The sequence below is a fragment of the Pelecanus crispus genome, chromosome 9, assembly GCF_030463565.1.
Source record: "Pelecanus crispus isolate bPelCri1 chromosome 9, bPelCri1.pri, whole genome shotgun sequence".
NCBI lineage: Eukaryota > Metazoa > Chordata > Aves > Pelecaniformes > Pelecanidae > Pelecanus > Pelecanus crispus.
In genome coordinates, this window is record NC_134651.1 from 21,102,138 (window position 1) to 21,122,059 (window position 19,922).

Below are 19,922 nucleotides of genomic sequence, written 5' to 3' on the forward strand. Positions count from 1 at the left end.
TAGTTTTGCTCTGTTTTTTCTGTTACATTCCTTCTGCTGGGGGCTCTCGGGCTGCCCTCTAAGGACCAGGGCCGAGGGGGGCGCCGAACGGGTGCACTTCGCGCCTCGCCGGCCCCTCGCCGCGGCGGTTTCGGCGGGCGCTCCCCCTCTGCTGTCCCCCGCCCGCCCGGCGCGGCCGGGGCCGCCGCTCCCCCGGGCCCGCACGGCGGGGCCGCCGCTCCCCCTGGCGGCCGAGGCGCGGAGGCAGGCGCGCCTCAACGCGGCCCCGGTTGCTGCCGGCGGTCGCGGAGCCCGAGCGGCAGCGCCGAGCGCCCTCACCCAGCCGGCCTGCGGGAGGGGGGGGGTGACGCTCCGAGCCATCCCCTCAGCTCCCGCTCTTCCCAGGCGCTGCTTTCCCAGCTGGTTTGGGAAGGCCTCTTCCTCCCCGCGAGCCCGGGCCAGGGCTCCGCCGTCCCAAGGCAGGCAGCTGGAGCAAGAAGCCCTGCAGCGCGGTGCCAATGGCCCGGTCCCCCCGGGGAGGCCCTTGCCTGCTCGCTCTCCCCGTTCCCGCAGGCTGAGGCACCGGGCAGCGTTGCCCTTCCCAGGTGCCCGTGGCCGCTGTCGCTGCCCTGCCGCCCGCACTGCTCCCCTGCAGGACTGCGGCGTGAGGGGGCTGGCTGATTTGGGGGGGTTCCTTTATCTTCCCATCTTGTTTTCATGGTCACCTGATGGCTGACTCTGTGTGCTAATTATGCCTGGTTTAACTAGGAAAGCCGCGGAGCAGTAACCTGGCTGGTGGCTCTTTGCCTGTTAAAATGGGCTGGAAAGTAAAGTATTCCCCCCTTCCCCTCAAGAGAAGCTGGCATGGAGGGTATGCTGGCAAAGAATTCCCTGGGTAAGGTGTGTCCCTGCCAAGGCAAAAGGAGTTGAAATGTGCTGTGCCGTGTTCCTCTGGAGAGGCAGAAGCATGAGGAGGAGCAAGGGCCTGCACAGGTAAGGAGCAGTACAGATGTGGTCTGCTCAGCGAGTGACTTTTATTAACAAAAGAACAGCTTTTGCTGGATTTCTGCTGTGGGAGAAGAGCTAACATGATCCAGTCAAAGAAACAGGTCAGCACAGCACCTTTCCGAGCATTGTGAACACAAATGGGAATCTTGCTGCTTCAGTGCAAGGTGCCGCACGTCTGTGGCATTATTTACCTGGAACAATATCCCTTAAAACTAGACTTGCTACCACAGCATGCTACGGCACGAGTGATTTGTGGAGCACAGGAGGATGGAGAGAAATGACAGTGCTGTATTTTGTGACTCTGTGGGATGCAATAGGAGGCAAGCTGGAGAAAGGGAGGAGGAGGAGGTGTTTAGTGAGGAGGACCCAGCAGGTTGTGATTCTGGAGGTAGAAAACACAAGGCATTTTCATACCTCCTGCTCCTGCGAAGGAGCTCAGAAGGAGATGGAAGAGCTGGTAGGAGGATGTACCTCTGAGCCAAAATGCATTTCTACCACAATCCCAAGTCGAGGTCAGCAGGATGATGGGTACCAGATGATGAGGCCAGAGGGAGTATCTTACATGATAAGAAATGAACGTTAAAAAAAGGAAGATTAAAAAAAGCTCCTAAACACTAGTCATCAAATAAAGTCTTTGGATAGTTGTTCTTGAAAACATTTCCCTGTGGATATGCCAACCTATAGCTGCACATTCATACAGAGTCCCTGCTGTGAAGTCTCCAAATGGGGAGGGCATTGCCTTCCCCTCTCTTCTTTGGGCAGAGCCAGAACCTCACTTCTGACAATTGGCATGAGCTAAGCAGGTCAGGTTTAAAAAGCAGAGGAATAGGTATGTATGAGTCGGGGGGGGGGGGGGGGAAGCATTGGACAACAAGGTGCCTTTTGGTGGCTACTTAGATAATGAGAGAATTATTAGTTCTGATTATAGGTGTGTCCGCTGGGCTAAACACTGTGTTGCTGTTTGCAAGCTCAGGGAAACCTTGTACAGCAAACATGGTCAAGGCCTGAAATTGTGTTGGAAGGATTTTAGATCCAGCTGTGCCATGTATTCCACTTACATAGTCTTTACCCATTCTCTGTACTGGGCCAATTTGTTTGACTAGACCTGGAGTAATATTCTTGTCCTCGGTAACCCAGTCAGACTGCCACACATCAGGTCTCCCCCTTACGAATGGGATTCAGGCCAGATTCTCACAGCACTATAGACCGGCACATTACCCAGTAAACTACTGAGCTTACCTGTGGAACTTCTGGTAAAGGTGGTCCTGGTGTGAGGAACTGGTAAATGATTGCAGCTGTTCTTGCATAAGTGTGTTTGTATGCAGCCAGCATCCACGAGTGCAGTGGGCTGAGCAAGCAGCTCTGCTGTCTGCTGAGCCTCAGCTCTGGAGCAGGTATCAAGTGGTAAAGCACGGGGAGAAATCCCAAAGCTCCCTGTAGGGTACAGCAAGTGTAAGGTCTCTAGACATGGAGCCTGAGAGCCTCAACAGGAGGTAAATGTTTAACTTCCCTAAATTCAAAGGAGATTCAGGCACCTGCATCCCTCTGAGGCTCTGGGCTGAGCTCTTGGGGTAGCTCTGCACAGAGGGTCACCTGTTTTGGAAAGACCTGCTTGCTTCGTGTGTCTTCCTCTGACCCCTCCCTCTGAAGCCTTGGGTGAAGGCTTGCACAACTCTGGAAGGAGTGAACATAGTTAGTCCCTTGTTCAGGGACTGTTATCTTGCCGCTTCTTCTTATAGTTGAGCCTCTTCAGAACTACAGGAGACATGAGGTAGTACAGGGCTGGATTAACTTGCTGCTTGGTTTGATTGTGGTAGTGGTGCAAACAGGGTGATGGAAAAAATAGGCTGAGGAAGCCTAAGAAACGGAGAGAAAAAAAGCAGGTTGTGAGTTTAGGAACTGGACTGAGAGAGGAACGCAGGAAAAAAAAGCACTGTGACACAGGCAAGAGCTGAATGAGAGGGGAGTGGGCAGGATTCAGGAGGGAAGAAGGGTGGGAGAAAGGTGGACTCTGGAAACACAGAGGAAAGATTAGGAAACAGGGAAAAGCTTGAAGGAAAAGCAGAGTGTATTTAACCACTAGTATTTTAAAAACTTGAAGCTGAACCCATTCTTCCTGAGTCCATTTCCTTTGCTGTCTGCAAATAGCTGGGAAACCCAGTAAGGCAGGTAAGTTGATGGCCCTGCAGAGGGACCTGGACAGGCTGGACCGATGGGCCGAGGCCAACTGTATGAGGTTCAACAAGGCCAAGTGCGGGGTCCTGCACTTCAGTCATAACATCCCCATGCAATGCTACAGGCTTGGGGAAGAGTGGCTGGAAAGCTGCCTGGCCGAAAAGGACCTGGGCGGCATGTTGGTAGACAGCCGGCTGAACATGAGCCAGCAGTGTGCCCAGGTGGCCAGGAAGGCCAACAGCATCCTGGCTTGTGTCAGGAATAGCGTGGCCAGCAGGAGCAGGGAGGTGATTGTGCCCCTGTACTCGGCGCTGGTGAGGCCGCACCTGGAATACTGTGTCCAGTTTTGGGCCCCTCAATACAAGAAAGACATGGAGGTGCTGGAGCGTGTCCAGAGAAGGGCAACAAGGCTGGTGAAGGGTCTGGAGCACAGGCCTTATGAGGAGCAGCTGAGGGAACTGGGGTTGTTTAGCCTGGAGAAGAGGAGGCTGAGGGGAGACCTTATTGCTCTCTACAACTACCTGAAAGGAGGGGGTAGTGAGGTGGGTGTTGGTCTCTTCTCCCAAGTAGTTAGGGATAGGATGAGGGGAAAATGGGCTCAAGCTGCGTCAGGGGAGGTTTAGATTGGATATTAGGAAAAATTTCTTTACGGGAAGGGTGGTCAAGCATTGGACCAGGCTGCCCAGAGAGGTGGTGGAGTCCCCATCCCTGGAAGTGTTCAAAAAACGGGTAGATGTGGCACTTCAGGACATGGTTTAGTCTAGTCTACCCTTGATTGGTTTAGTGTGGACTTGGTAGTGTTAGGTTAATGGTTGGACTGGATGATCTTAAAGGTATTTTCCAACCTAAACGATTCTATTCTATGATTCTAAGTTCCTCTTTTGGGGCAGGTCAGGGGAAAGAAAATTGCTCTCTGCTGCCCTCCTCCAGAAGCTGCTGCCACAGCAGCTACCCAAAGAACAGCACAGAAGGGAGGAATTGCGCTGTTGATTAACCGAATACGTGGACAATATTCACATGCGTGGGACACGAAGACAATGACCAGCACAATCCAGCTGCTTAAGAATTTAAAGGATAAAGGCTTACAGCTGCTTCTGGTTTAAGAGGCATAAAGAAGCTAGCTAATATATTTCCTGTGACTACACATCCTTCCTCAGTCCATATCCCTCCGTTAAGGGGAACAGCCTTCTCTTTGCTGCCTTACGGCAGCCCCGGATAGCGGCAATAACTGCGTTTAAGAGCAGCTCTCCTCCTGGGCAGAGCTCTGCGCCGTGCATACGGGAGAGCGCAGCCAGCCCCATGGAAACACGTGTTTGAGCCCAAGGCCACCTTCTCCTCTTTGGGAAGCCGCAGGCCTGCTGGAGGTGACGCTCCCCGCAGCCGGGTGGGCTGAGGGACCCAGACCCCGCGGCACCGCCGGCCCCGAGCCAGATCGAGCCTCCCCGCTCTTCCGCCAGACGCGGCCTGAGGCTCTTCTGTTCTAGAGAATACGCCTGCCCCGGCCCGCCCTTCGCCAGCGACGACGTCAGCGCGCGGCCGCGGTTGCGCCGCTACACAGGGCAGCCGGGCCCGGCGGGGCGGCGCCGCTACACGCAGCGTTACGGCGGCCGCCGGGCTTTCCCCGCGCCGTCAGCTGATGGGCGCCGGGCCGGTCCCGCGGCAACATGGCGGCCGAGATCCACTCGCGGCCGCAGAGCAGCCGGCCCGTCCTCCTCAGCAAGGTCGAGGGGCACCAGGACGTGGTGAGCGCCGCGCTCCTCATCCCCAAGGAGGACGGGGTCATCACAGCTAGCGAGGACAGGTAAGCGAGGGCGGCCCGGCCCGGCCCGCCGAGGCGCCTCACGGGGCGGTGAGGCCCCTCAGGGCCCGCTCCCCGCCGGGGGCTCGGCGAGGGGCTAGGCCGGGCGGCGGGAGCGGGCGGGCAGGGCAGGCCCGTCGGCGCAGGGTCGGGTCCGCTCCCCTCCCTCGGCGGTCTCGGCTCCGTGGGGGGGCTGGGGATGAGTCCCCCGATCCCGGAGCCCCCGGCGCGGTCCCGCGGAAGGTGGCAGCCGGCGGGAGCTGGCTGAGCCGAGATGGGGTAGCACTGGGGCGGGGTGCGGGGGGGAAAATCGGGCTTTATGCGATAACTTTGCCAGGAGGCACGCAGCCATGACTCTTTGCCTGGAGCCATAAGGAAATAACCGAAGCTGCAGTTCGAGGGAGGAAAATACCATTAGCCGACTTCCCGCCCTCGGAGGGAGGCAGCGCGGCTCGGGAGCGCAGAGCTGACAGCGTTTCCCTACGGATAGGAAAAGCCGTCGTACTTCTTGCGTGCTTTCTAGCCCCTGCGAAGTAGGTGGAAAAGTACAACTCGTTCGTGTGCGTAAAAGGGTTCCGCAACGGTTACGAGCAGTACCAAAGATGTGGGAATATGTTTTCCTCTGCCTTCAGCTGTGCTGGCTGAATCACTTCTAGGTGCGTTACTGCTCCCCCCCGTCTGTCGGGAGCGTTGGAGCTCCCCGAACTGCTTCAGTCAGTCAAAACAAGCCCATTCTGATGGCTCCGTCTGAAGGTCTCAAACCTGCTTCGTTCTGAAACCGCTCAGGGAGTGAGTTGGCAGATCTGAGGGGAGAGGTGATGATGAGCTGCTGAGGACAGTGGTTTCTGCTTGGAAGGGAAAATGTCTTCCGAGTCTAATCCTGGTCCTCGGCACTGGCTGACATAGTATGTGAAACGTCTGGCGCAAAAGCTGGTAGTGTCATGAAGCAGTTATTCAGATGAAACAAAAATGGAAATGAGGAAGCAAGTAGCACAGAGGGTTGGTTGTTGAGAAGGAGGGAGAGGTAAGGGGTCTGCAGTGTGGTGGTGAGAGCTGGATTTTCTCCTGTGCTATGTGGAAAGTGAATTTTAAATGTGAAGAGGGCGGTAGGAGATGGTTCTTAAGAGCTCCTGTCCGAAACTGTGGCAGTGTTTGAAAGGAACATGTTAAAGTATGAAAGTGCATTCTTTGAGATGTAGCTTGGTGGAGGGGTAATTTTAGTGTTATATTATAAAACTTTTAAAACTGAATTTGCATTAATTTTTGCATGAATTCTCACTTGAAAAGCCTGATCTTGTGAGAAACAGTAGGGTATGAGTACTGAAAATCAGCAGAGCTATGATGTTACCTGAACTGGTAAATTAGGTTTTCTGGCATTTATTTTTAGGCCAAAAGGAGCAAACAGAGCAGCTAGCAACAGCATATGCTGACTTTATAAGCTTACTGTTAGCCAAGGCATTCAGGATTTGGGGGCAGGGGAACAGATGAAGTGCAAAGGATGTAAACTTGTCCTGGTTTAAGTGAAGTTTACCAGATATTGTTGGTTTTTCATTAGCATTAAAGCAACAAATTTGTATAGGACATGTCACAGGGTTCTTATGCGGATCAGGTAGAAACACTGTCAAATTTGTCATACTTCTTGGTGATATGGCAACGTAAATCTGATATTAAAAAATGTCAAGCTATAGCTGCACTTATTGGTGCTGGTTATCAGCGCTTCTGAGAAATCAGAAAGTGCTAGTCCATCTTTACTTCCTGTGGAGGGATGGTAAGAATGTATTTTTCTTTGGCATGCTAAGAATTGTTTTCAAGCACCAGTTGAACTCAACAGAAAACAGGCAGTAGAAGTAGTTGAATTTGGAAGAGGAAGACTTATTAAGTAGTTCTTTAAAGTGGCTAATTAGATTTCACACCACCCCCCCATTTGTTTTTCCACCTGAAGATTAGAACACTTAGTTCTTAGATGAGCTATCAATTGTTGGGACTGGAATAAAAACTCATCGTTGAATTCTAAAAGCCTGAAGTGCAAATGCTGTAAGTTTGGGATAACTGAAGGCAAAAATTTCCTTATGTTGTTTAAAGGCTATTAGAAAATGTTTTTCTGAAGCACTTGGAGTCAGGCTCCTATTCCTCAAAAATATTTCTTTGAGCCATCAGATTGGGTGCCTGTTGTAATAGGCTGTCAAAGAACTGCTCTTACGTGCATTAATATTAGCATTAGGGTTATACCATCAACTAGAGCACATGGCAGATATCTTGGTGGTCTTTCCCAAGCTTCCATAATGCTGGAGTTCTGGGTGCTGGAAGCATTCAGCACAGCATTAGCAGGATCAGAGGATAAAAGGCATATGTGCTTCTCAAACTGTACAATTAGATATCAACGTATTAAGTATTTTTATGCTGTTAAACTGCAGGACTTCATACTCTGCAATGTGTGCTCTGAAAGGTGGGTAACAGAGGGAAACATTTTTGTGACTCCGCAGAACCGCACCTGCCTCTTCAGAGCTTGATTTTGCAACTTACTAGGGCTTCTTAGCGTTTAAAATGCAATTTCCTGCCTGGGAAGGAGGTAAACAGTTTCCTTCACTGTAGTAATGCCTATGTAAAAGCAGCAGGATTTAAATCTTGACCCTTTGAAGCAGTAGTACATACTGTTCCTTGTTGAACCATGGCAGTAATTGTACCTAGCTTGCAGCAAACGGTGACGCTTGGATGCGTTAGGTATGTTTTCTGGCTTTGACTGAAAGATGGACTTGGTTGGTCTCTTCCCTTCCTGTGGAAATGACTTTCTGTAGTACATGCTGGAATAACAGGTTTTGGATGGGACTGAGCAGCTTCCTCTTTATTTCACTCTTATGTGCAGTTGTTCTGGTACCTTAGCCCTGTGCAGGATGAAGTTGGCTTTTTGGGTGCCAGTGTGGTCTGAATCTTAACATATTTGTATTCAGTTTGTTTTAATGTGCTTCCTGAAGGAGGGAAGAGGAAATAGCAATTTTTAAGAGTTCATATCAGAGTTAAACCTGAACAGAATTTCATGGTACAGGCTTGCAGATGCTTTCCTGTGGCAGACAATGCCAGCCATTAAACTTAAAGGTCTAATGCTGAAGGTTAGCAGTCTGCATGCTTAGACTGCATTAAGAGCTGAGGATGCAGCTGCATCTTTATCTGGGCAAGTTTTGCTGTCAGATACAGACCTGTGCAAGGAGAGCAGAGGCTGTTACCCACCTTTGGTGTGTGTAAATATTCTAAGAGAAGCTTTGGATTCAGGGCTAAGTTCAAGTAGCCTGCCTTACTGTGGGAGTTTACTTAGGCCTTTAAACTTCCAGAAACTGTTGCACTGTATTACTTCTAATCTGGGATACCTCCTGCAGTATATCAAAGCTTACTCACTCATGTATCCTTCACCTCCAGTTTAACATGTTATTAAACTTACTGCCCCCCTGTTTATTTACTAAAAATGGGGTGTATGTGTTAATACTGCATAACTGGTTATGCTGCTAGCAGCAAGCAAAGTACAGAGTTCAAGAAGCGAAAGAGCTGCTGTGTACATCAAAAGACTAGGGCCAAACTATTTTTTATTACATCTTAATACAGGTAAGGCTGTCAAGTATTTCATAATAACCAGTCAGAGGAATGTGTTTACAAGTTAAGTAGTGAGGAAAACATTGGTGCACAAACATTCTCCAGGAATATTGTAGATTATCCTCTCATTAGAGGAGTTGTAGTTCTTTCTATTTTAAATTATATTACCTAGAATGAGAAGTAATGGTTCTATTTTTTTTGAGTGTACAAAAGATGCCATAGTAGATCTGTGAATACCAATAAAAATTGAGCTCTTTTTTAATGTTTTGAAGCCAAAAAGGAAGCAAGAATACCTGCAGGAGTTAGTTAATTTTCCCAATCTGATTTTTTGGCAGGATACTTGCCATCTGTGAAGCTTTCTCAGAATTTACCTAGAAAGGATGATGTGTGTCATCAAGACACAAACTCTCTGTCCCTTGCCTGCCTGACCCTGCCTCCAAGACAATGCTGGGAATTGTTGCAGTGTGTCCTTCTGCCTGTGCAGCCAGCTCAGGTACCAGCTGTGAGTTAGAGCCCGCTCGCTGCTCAAGGCTGGCTTGTGTTTTCTCAGAGTTGAGATAGGCCAGTGTGGGCTGCACAGATCTGTGGTACAGTCAAATCTTGGGACTTAGCCTTATTATTCTTGTTCTCAGCAGAGAAATAACTAAGGCAAGATGAGTGTTTCCCAGCTGTAATTGGGGATGCTCAGGGATGATAAGCTAATGTACAAGACCCTAAATGCAAGAGAAAGTATTACATTTACCACAGGCTAACAGGATCTCTAGAGTCACTAGCACATCTGCATGCTGGTGTTTTGTGACTATCAGCAGCTGCTATTGCATTTGAAGTGCTGCTTAAGTTGTGGCATTAGGGTTTTTTTCATTATGGAACTTAAATATTGGTCAAAACTAACGTTTTAGTGAGCAGAAATTTGATAAAAAGCATCAACTGCAAGCTGTGTCCTTGAGCTTGCATTGCACTGTGATTAAACCAGATTCCTAATGCTGTTTTGGGAACATGGTCAATAGCAGTCTAAATACTTCTGGCTTATTTTGACTACCAGAAAAATGCAGTCTTCTGTTCTTGCTAGGAAAACAATTTTTACTGATTGATTTCGGATAGGAAAGCAGTTAGTGATTTGAAGGTCTTAGCAAGATGCAGTTCTTGGAACAGGGCTAGTGTAGCTGTGTAGTACTTGCAGCAGTGCTTGTATTGTAACAAGTTTGGATTTGCCTGCTGATCTTTCATCACTTCTTTCTCCCTGACATACGTGCATTTGGCTTTTAGAGGGCAGCTTATGTGGCATGAGCACAAATACTGTTGGAACACTGAAGGATTTTCTCTGCTCTCAAACCCCAATTTTTTTCTCCAGCACTGTTGGGTGCTTACTCTGTAAAAGAAACGGCAATTGAGAACAATCAAAATCCTGAGAAATTGGTAAGGCCACACTCAGTATTGCTTAAAGATGGCTTTTGTGTGTGTTTCTTTATATTATGTAAAAAAAAACCCAACCAAAAAACCCCCTTTGGATTACTCTTCTATAACTGCGCATGCTTTCCAGCTGGAAGCAACTTCTTGTTCAATACTCAATGTTAGGGAAGTTTGGAAGTCTCTTTTAGTCTTGTTTTACTTCCTCCTCCCACTCTCGGATGTCTGAGTCTACTGTAATTTAAAAAGTATGTATCTATCTCTGGGTGTCAACATTTTTACATCCTTACTGAGACTGCTGTCAAGCAAACCTGCATCTTTGTAGGCCGTTAATAGGGAATGCTGAAGGAAAGGAGAGTGGTAGGCAGTTCTTCTCAGATACTGAGCACAGGCCTCTTCATTAAATAAAGACCAAGTTTTGAGAAGAGTGCTACAGACTCTATGCTTGATGTGGTGGACCATAACAATTTCATGGTAGGAGGAGACTGTGGAAGTAGCATTACTGGAGGACTTCTCTAGTCCTGTAAGGTAGAACTGGTATTTCACAAGTTAATTTGTCCTAACAAAAGGAGATGCACCACAACAACAGGTCTGTAGGAGAGAGAATCGAGAAGTGGGATTTTGGCATGGGTTGTTTGCTTACTACTGTGAAACAATATCTTCAAATTTTGCTCAGTCAAAGCTTTGTATAATTAGATACAAAGCTGTCTGACAGCTTATCTTTGCAAGCACGAAGCTAGTGAAGTCTAAATCTTACTTAAACCAAAAGAAGCAGCTTTCAAAAGTTAATTTTGCTAACTCTTGCAGGTATTTACTTAGGCTCTCAACTTTAGTGAGGGACTGTATTGTTGATTATCAGTGCACAAATTATACTTCCAGGACATAATTTGCTTAGAAAAAGAATATCCTTGCTTCCTTTGTATTAATTCCTAGTTCAGTATAATCGACCAGAATACTGAGAGGAAACAAAGTCTACTTTTGGGAGAATCAGCAATGCATGATGTCAATCAGTACGATAACTCCTGGTCTTTTTACATCAAAAATAATTACATGATTTTGGCTAGAAGTGAAAGAGTTGAATTAGTAAGGGTGGAAGCTACCATCTGAGATGTTCAGAACAGTTTGAGTATGATGGACCTGCTTTAAAAAGCAGATTAAAAAGCCATTAAAAATGCACAGGTGCTAACCCATGCTACTGCTGGCATTTGCACCATAAGAATGACTTGGAAGCATTGTTTTTTTCATTTTCTTATGTTACCAAGAAACAGCAACTGCTCTTCTGAAGTGTTAACTTTCTGACCATGAGGCAGGGTGTCAATTATTGTAAAGAGGAAGTGATAGCTTTTAAGAGACAGTCTAAATGCAAAATATTTAATGGACTGTAGTAATGTGCATTTGCCACTGAACTGGTGGAAAAGTGACTTGATTCAAAAGCTGAAAATCATTGTTTTGAGGCAGTGTGTACTCGCTGTATTGATTTCGAGTTTTAGAAAAGGAAAGTGGTACATTAAGGGCGGGCGTTGTCTGCTTTATTTTTCAGTGGTCTTTTAAAGAAAAGCCCTTAAATGGATTACAAAATTAGAATGCCACCTTTGTATCTTCAACCTGAAAAGTTCTAGTCCTGATGCAAGATACCAGTCCCCTCCTGTGCTCTTTTTGTTAAACTTACTCAAATTCCTACATGATGTTTAGCAAATCTATCCCCTATTTTTTTTCTAAAAAATTCTAAATACCAGGCCTTTTTTTAGCTAAAAGTAAATAGAACAACTCGTCTCGATGAAGTCCCTTGACAGTGTTTCCAGGTACACATATTTACACATCACTTAGGTTTCTATTTAGGAATGAGGAAGTTGGATTTAAACAGTAACAAGGCAAACAATGGTTTGAAGAGGAAATTTCAAGTAGACTTAAAATAAACTTAACACTGTCTACATGTGCGCTCTTAACTTCTTGGTGTAGATTCCCTTCAAATGTGCCTGTTGTAGGAAAGTTTTTAATTGACAATAACTTTCCACCTCTTTGCTGATTCTCTTATATCCCTCCTCCCAGGATTTGACAGTCATGAGAGTGGTATAATGCTAAATTGTTCTCAAGACCATTTTTCCTTTCCTTCCAATGACTGATTCTGGAAGGTTACAAAGTAAAAACAATTTTATAAAGAGCCTTAGCATGCTGTCCAAGTCGTCTTGTCAATTTCTTTCAATTCCCATTTGACTGGCTAATCAATCCTGTTCGTATTTAGGCCAGAGGAGCAGTGCAAAGTAACAGTGCTACTAATGTCGCTTGTCCTTTGCATTCGTACATGAGGGAGTAGAGGCATGGCTTAGAGGAAATAACACTGAACTAGATATGATGTCCTGTATGGATCCTTACATCAGTATTTGGGGATGGAGATGTCAGTAATGTGCTGGTCTGGAGGATGAGATGCTTCTGTTACTAATATTTAGTATCTGGCTTGCTGAAGGATGAATTGCACAGAGCAGCTGTAAAAATTCAAAAGTTCAGACTTCCATAACGGAATGATATGCAGTTCTTTTTTTTTTAAACATATCAAACGCTTAATCTGCTATAAAAAAAGCTGTGGTTTGCTCTGCCAAAGCTGGAAAGTTCATGCAGCTTGAATTTGACTTAAGTCAGCCCTTAAGTCATCCCCTTAATTAAAGGGATGCAATACATAGCGATTTCTGAAGTGAGCTGAAATAGTATTTCCATTTCATGCTTACTGAAACTCAATGTATAAATAGTTTTGAAGAAAACTCTTCAGAATCGAAGGGTGGCTATTCTTAGTAATATTAATCTTGTTATGTTAGAGTACTGTTGGAGTACTATTATTTCTAGTATGTTGTTCCTCTATTATGTTTGAGTAGCACAAAAGCTAAGAGGATTGGAAGTGATATATCAAGTGATGAACTGGTACAGATGCAAGGGATGATGTGCTTGTTTACAACTGTCTTCTCCCTGCTCTTCTCACGACACAGAACAATACGAGTATGGCTGAAGAGAGACAGTGGACAATACTGGCCCAGCATCTATCACACCATGTCATGTAAGTACAATGCTGGAGATGGTAAGTGATGGCAAAGCATAGCCTGGGGTTTTTTTTACCTGTGCTGTGTGTGGGAATACCTCCTTCCCATTTCCCCAAGTGCTAGATTCACTCGATGATCTTGAATTTGGGAACTTTGCAGCAACTCTAGCTCAGACTTTAATTTGCAACTAGCTGCATAGTGGGTGAGATCTAAGGCAGCATTCTGTCAGAACCAGATCCTTCACCAGGTAAATCACTGTGTGGATCCGCAGCTGTAGATGTCTCAAATGCTGGCAAATAACTGGTCTGCTGAATAAGTGAGCTTTTCAAACACTAGCTGAAAGTTCAGACATGAGAATAGTCTCTGCTTTCCAAGGTGTGCATTTTTTTTCTTCCCCCCCCCCCGTATTTAGCTTATTAAGAAAGCAATACCGAATAGCAGCTTCAGTGTTGAGTAGATCTTGAGTGTCAGTGTGCTTTTTTGATTTTTGAAACACCATTCAGCCTGGGTGCTTTGCTGTAACATCTTTAATGTAGAGTTGCTATCTAGATGCCTACCACATAAAAAAAGAGGGAATACAGTGACAAAACAAAACATCATACAAACAAAGCATAGTCTTTGGAATGACAATTTCTGCAGTAATTTTTATACAAATGTTAAATGAAGACCAAAGAATTGGACTCCTTGGTGTTCTGTGTCTTTTCAGCTGCGGACTGGGTAGCCCAAGATCTGGATTAGAAATGCCAAGTGTAATCTTTTTTTTTTTCTTCCTAATAGTTGGTCTAAATTACAGCAGTTGCTCCATTTATCAATTTTCTAAATAGACTATTCAGACTGTGCTCTAAAAAGGTTTATACAAAATAAAGTGTGACTCTCGGTGGTTTCAAGGGATGGACTTGTCCTTATGCAATATGACCACTATAATATTCCAGACTGTCCTGTCTGCTTTAAATTTCTAAAAACACATTTCAAGGCCACATTTTCTGAGGGTCTTGGAAAAGAAGGTATTAGTTTTAGAGCACTGTATCCTTCTCATCCTTGTAATTTGCAAGTTTAATGAGGACATTCTTCAGTGAAATTTTTTTGCACAATTTTTATTAGGATACTTTATTGTAATTTTGTTGTCATTGCTTTTCACATCCATTTTAGCTCTTAATTTCAAAAAGGGAAGTAGGTCTTTAGAGGTTTTCTGCTAAGAGATTGTATGTAATCTCAAAAACTTGAGTCTCCTTAAAGTTGCAGATGTTGAGACATGATTCCATATGAAGTTGACATGCAATTACATATTTCTGTCTAGCACTTCACTCTCTCTAATGATACAGTCCTCAAATGTAAAGAATGGAATATTGTTCTTGTATACAACTCAGGGCCCCATTTGAGATAATTTTAGCAAGCTCAAGTTCTTAAGTGTAACCAGCTGCACATGCTGTTGCTGCTAGCTATGCTTTCAGCCTGTGTAAAATTCCTCTTACTGAGTTGCACCTTGTGGCAGGAAATCGTGTTTGCATATGGTTCCTTGCAGTATATCTGAGTTATGGTAGTAGTGTACCTTTCCACAGCTTCACATATGGGAATTTAAGTGTCTTAGCAAGGAACATTATCTATGCAGACTTAATTTCTATCAAGCTACTTAATCTTAAACAGCTTTTGTCCTGAGTGAAAGAATTGGTTTTAATAAAAGTCATGTGTATCCTAATACCTCTATTTCAGTAACTGTAATGTGCTTGCTTTTTTTGACAGCGCCATGTTCAGCCATGGCTTACCATCATGACAGCAGACGAATATTTGTAGGCCAGGATAATGGAGCTATCATGGTAAGTTGCTGTGACTTTTCTTCAGAATGTAGACTAGAATTGCTTAGATTGTCTATGAGCACCAGGTGTTGCTGGCAGCTGATTGTTTTCTTTCTCTTCTTTTTGGAATGCAGCTACTACTAAATGGCTGAACTTCTTGGCAGTTCACCTGAGATGTACATGGGAGGAGTGCAGATAAACAAGGGTTCTTCTGGCTAGATGTGAGCCAGCTAAGCCTCAAGAAGTCATTGAGCCATTAGTGTAGCAGGGGACCCAAACAATTATACTTTGTCAAGGAATTATTTTGAGTACATTAAGCTGGGCAGAGTGCCATGGTGGTGCACTAACAGGGGTTGTGAACTGCAGCTAGCTTGCATCTGGGCAGAAGTATGGATCTGCCCATATCTCACCATGCACGTGTCTCTGGATTTTCTTGCTGCAGATCTTTTTATGATGTGGAAATTTCAACACTAGCTCTAAAATTACAAGATGCGGGGCTGGTTTCTTTTCTTTCTGGGAAGTCTTCCTTCTGCCTTTCTATAACCTTGCTGTAATCGCTTTCCTCCTGGAGAGCAGATACATATGGCAGAACAGAAAGTAGGTCTGTACTCTTCCCCTCTTTTCTTGGCAAAGGAGGGGAATCTTGTGACTCTCAGATGGCTTTAATGGTTTCCTTTCTCTGTGAAAATAATGTCAAAATAATAACTGTCCTATAAGGACCCAGGTTACTGCATGAGTGTCATAAATAGTGATTCTGTTCATAACTACTGTGAGTAGCCTACACAGAACTACATAGAATAGTGATTCTAGTGATAACTACTTGAAATGGCAAGCTGAGACTTTTAAAATTTCAGTAAGCCTAATGGATCAAACAGAGAATACCCTCATTTAAATCTGTCCATTATAAAGTCTCAGATGCTTAAATCCTAAATACCACAAGATACAGTTTTGTTTATTCCTGCTGGGGACGAATGAGATCTTATCTCTTCCTATAATATCCCTTCAGCAAACTTGGTTCTGAAAGGATGCTCCCTGCTGAAAATGTGGTTCACTAATAACCTTAATTTACAGTTGCTGTGTCAGTGTGCTATGGTCCAGCCTGAGAAACTGCTAGTTTTTAGTGATATATATTGCTGCTATGCAAATTTTGGCCTGTGAGGTTACTACTCTTTTTTTGGGTATCAAAAGTGCTTATGCTGCTGCGGTATCTTTTCTAACGGTTCCACTTTGCTTTTAGGAGTTTCATATTTCAGAGGACTTTAATAAGATGAACTTTGTGAAGACCTATCCAGGTAAACTGTTGACCAGTGTCTACACTAACATCTGTGTGAAGGGGAAGCATCTAAAATGCTTGGGAAACTGAACATCGTCACAGATTAATCAAGTCCAAATATGCTTTAAATCTGACTGACTTTCTAGTTATCAGTTGGGGATAACTGCCATAAGATAAAGGTTCTGTTATTGAGTAATCCTGTCAGCTGAGTCTGAGTTGCATTCGTTATCATTAAGTTCAGTCCATCATTAGCCTGCAAGTGTAATGAGCCAGAACTAGTGAGTTCAGATTTTGCTCTTCAAGTGGAGCAGTTATACTGCATGGATGTTAGGGTAAGAGCTTCATGAAGGTGCATTTTGGTATTTGTAATTTCCATCCTTGCTTTCTGTAATCACTAGGCTTAGTTACTTCTAGCTGAAGATAAGAGTCCTTGCCTTGTCTGTCATCTTAGGAGAGTGACAGGGATGAAAAAGATCTTATTTTTCCTGTACATGTGGAATGGGGATTGTTCTAGTATTTATGGAGATGCTAATTTCAGCATTTGTCTGCACATCCTTAAAAGAAATACAAAAGTTGATTGCTGGTTAAAATTGGAATATTAATGTGAAAAGCCTGAAGGAGACTCTTAAAGACTGCAGATTATGTAGCAAAACAAAGTGCAGTTTGTCTTATGACTCCCTGACACTGATAGAAGCAATGTTCTTGCTTAGGAGAAAAAGACCTTGTTCTTAAAGGAACAAAACCCCCCTTTATCCTAAGGAAGATGACTTGGCAACTGAGTCAGGGAAGTACTTGCATATTGGGGGCAGGGGGTGCTTCTTTCTAATGCTCATGTGACGTCTTGCTTAGTGTCAGCATTCTAAACCAATCTGTGTGGGATTTGGTTGCTGTCACAGGTAGCAGTTTGAGTGCCATGGACTAGATACACTTTCAGGTGCTTAAAAGCATGAATCTGAGCACAGCTCCCCTGGGGTCAGGAAAAGAGGCACTTAAAGAAAGCAGTTAAGGGTTTTAGATGTGTTATGTTACTCCCCAGAAGTCCTGGCCTAACTAGGGGAAGCTGACGGTTTGCCTGCTCCTTAGCCAGAGCATCTTGGGTATTTGGGCTGAACTCAGCTTCTCTCTCTGTGAGAGGAAGGCTTAAATTAGCTGACTGACATGTTTGGTTCACTTAAGCTATTCGGAAGGCAAATACCACACAGAACGATGCTAACCTTTTAATTCAGCCTAGAGGCAAGTATAATCTGATGGTAAAAATGGCTCCCTGGGACATTGCTTAGATTATCATCTTCAACCTATGTCTCTTTGAATTAGAACATAAGAATACATCACTTCGATTTTTAGGAAAAGCTAGCCAGAATCTTTTTTCTTCCCACAGCTCATCAGAATCGAGTGTCTGCTATTACTTTCTGCCTGACATCAGAGTGGGTTATCAGCACTGGTCATGACAAGTGTATCAGCTGGATGTGCACCAGGAGTGGCAGTATGCTGGGGAGACATTACTTCACCTCTTGGGCTTCATGTTTACAGTATCCTTTGAAAAATGGTTGCTACCCTGAAACTGGAAGAGTACTTTGTTCCTTTAACTCAATTTGTTCCCTCCTTTTCATGTAAAAAGCTAAAGTGAAATCTCTTGCAAGTCTGCAAATCCTTATTCTGATTAAATGTTTAATACCTTTATTTCTGTTAGCTGTTGTTCGATAGTAGAATTGGATGTTGTGACCTTGAATTACAGAAATCGCAGTGTGTACTAGTTCCTAATTTTGAGATGTTTGTCTGTAGCATCTTGTGGAAGTGACTAGTAACTGTATCTATAGCCTGGCCTGTATACTTCTGAGGCATGTCACTTTGTTCAACAGATGCCAGTGTGCATTTGAGTCCTTCTAGAGCATAAAACATTGTGAAAACCCTTTGGACTGCTTTAATCTTTCTGTCTTTGCTCATGTTAATCTTTTCTATCTTTAAGCTATGTGGTACGTTGAAACTTTATTCATTATGAGTAGTAATTTGTCTGTGTGCAGTTTGCTTTCCTCCAAATTGCTTTTAACTGCAGCATTTGTGGCTTAAGAACTCCAGTTATCTATTCAGCTGTAAGTACCTCAGGGCATTCTTTATCCTAAGTAAAACACTTACAAAACCAGTAGCTTAAACGGTAGTTCATATATCAAAATTTTTGAGCACGAGTTAAATGCTTTAAGTTCTAAAACTATTTTTTAGCACTTGTTAATGGTGGCAGTTTAGATGTGACTGGACAGTAATTGGAGGTACTGGTTGGTGTATGAAGATTAATGGCAGTAATGTAAAAGTGACATGATTCAAAAGCTGAAACAGGTCAACTACATCTCTTGAAAAAAATAAAGACCTCTCTAGAATTGCTATATACCTGCATAGTGCTAAGAAACTAGGAGGGAAGCTAACTGCTTGGTTGCCAGCAACATGTCTAGCCTTCTCAGGTCTCCCATCTGTGCAGACCCTGCCTTACTGTCTAAAGAGCTGACAGGTTTGTATTATTGCACTGTTGCTCTTTTTTGCTGTCCTTGCTTTAGAGTTGAGGGGGGTTGTGTCCCACAAAACATTTCATGTACAGCTCGCCTCAGCTGAATGCAGCACAGAACTGGATTAATACTGGGGGTGGGGGGTGTGTGTTAGGAGACTAGCTCACAGAACAGTCTGATGTGTCTGAGCCTCACTGTTTGAATTCAATGGGTTCTATAGCTAATACTATTGCAAATAACGGACAGTTTATTATGAAAATGGAGAAAAGAATATGACCTTTTCTATCAAGATAAAAATAAATTTCCACTGAAGACCATGGCATTAGAAAATGCATTATAATAGATCCTGCCTTTGGACTTGTGTTTAGAAGAACTAGCTTTCTGGTGTGTGTACTAGGTGCTTGGTCTCTCTATCAGGAGGTTCCTTAGGAGTTATTTGTTAATGATCCTATGTGTAAGCTTCTGAAAAACACAGCAGAGTGCCTATTCTTTACTGGATTAGTGGGGATGATGCTAGCCTGAACTTTCAAGATGAAGAAAGGATCACATGTTCAGGGACTTCGTGGATTTGTTGGAAGTGAATTGTTTCTCTCAAGATTCTGAAGGTGTAAGAGATTTCAGAATGTCATCAGATGGCAAAACCTCTGCTTTTTCACTTATGGTGGTGGGCTTTTTGGTACACTGACTTTTTAAAGTTAGTCTTTTCTGTTGCGTAGATTAGGCTACTTTGCTAGCTGCTGCTTGTGTTTTCATGTGGCTCCAGGAGGACAGGTGAGTTTATACACAACACTTGGGTTATGTGGTGTCAGCTGTATGGCTTTTTCGTAGCTCTTACTTACATCCTGAATAGCAAAAGTCTTCTAAAGGTAGCAAATGATCTAGTTCCGTCCAGCTTGCTGTGCTTTAGTTTCTGGAGACAGCAGTTACATAGTGACAGAAACCGAGTATCAGAAAACTGTTACGATGTATAATGCTATTGGCAAACATCCACCTGTTAATAGATCCCATGTTAGGATGCAGTGTGGCTTTTATGTCAGTGTTAAATGACAGAACTCTTTCTGAAATACAGTTCAGTCTTTGATACTGTGCTCGAGGACCTGCATCAGTAAACTTGAAAGCGCAGAGAACAGAACAAGAGATTAGATGGTCTCACCATCTCAGTAGCTAGAACATTGGGTGTATACTTCCACTGTAAGGTAAACTGGCTGTGGAGGGTCAACATCCTTGTATCTTAGTTTTCCTGTCCTGGGGGCATCAACTAGTATAACATGCTAGTAAACTATGAGCTTATAGGAGCAGATACTAGGTAAGACTGAATGCCACCCAGTGTCCAGCGAGGTGCTCCTAATGGTAGCTGTGCGCTGCAGCGAGTAGCCTGAGGAG

At 44.5% G+C, this 19,922-nt stretch overlaps 1 protein-coding gene across 4 annotated transcripts in view; it reads left to right on the plus strand.

Annotated features, from left to right (window-relative positions):
• Nucleotides 1-4,826: 4,826 nt before the first annotated feature.
• WDFY1 (WD repeat and FYVE domain containing 1) overlaps nt 4,827-19,922 on the plus strand; it is a 50,908-nt gene continuing 35,812 nt past the window's right edge. For all 4 annotated transcript variants that reach the window (XR_012831289.1, XR_012831290.1, XM_075716175.1 and 1 more), the window contains exons 1-5: nt 4,827-4,963; nt 12,928-12,995; nt 14,719-14,792; nt 16,009-16,063; nt 17,423-17,573. Coding sequence is in view for 2 of the 4 variants with exons in the window: in XM_075716175.1 (XP_075572290.1) it covers nt 4,827-4,963; nt 12,928-12,995; nt 14,719-14,792; nt 16,009-16,063; nt 17,423-17,573 (485 nt within the window). In the remaining 2 variants the exon portion in view is untranslated. The remainder of the gene's footprint in view (nt 4,964-12,927; nt 12,996-14,718; nt 14,793-16,008; nt 16,064-17,422; nt 17,574-19,922) is intronic.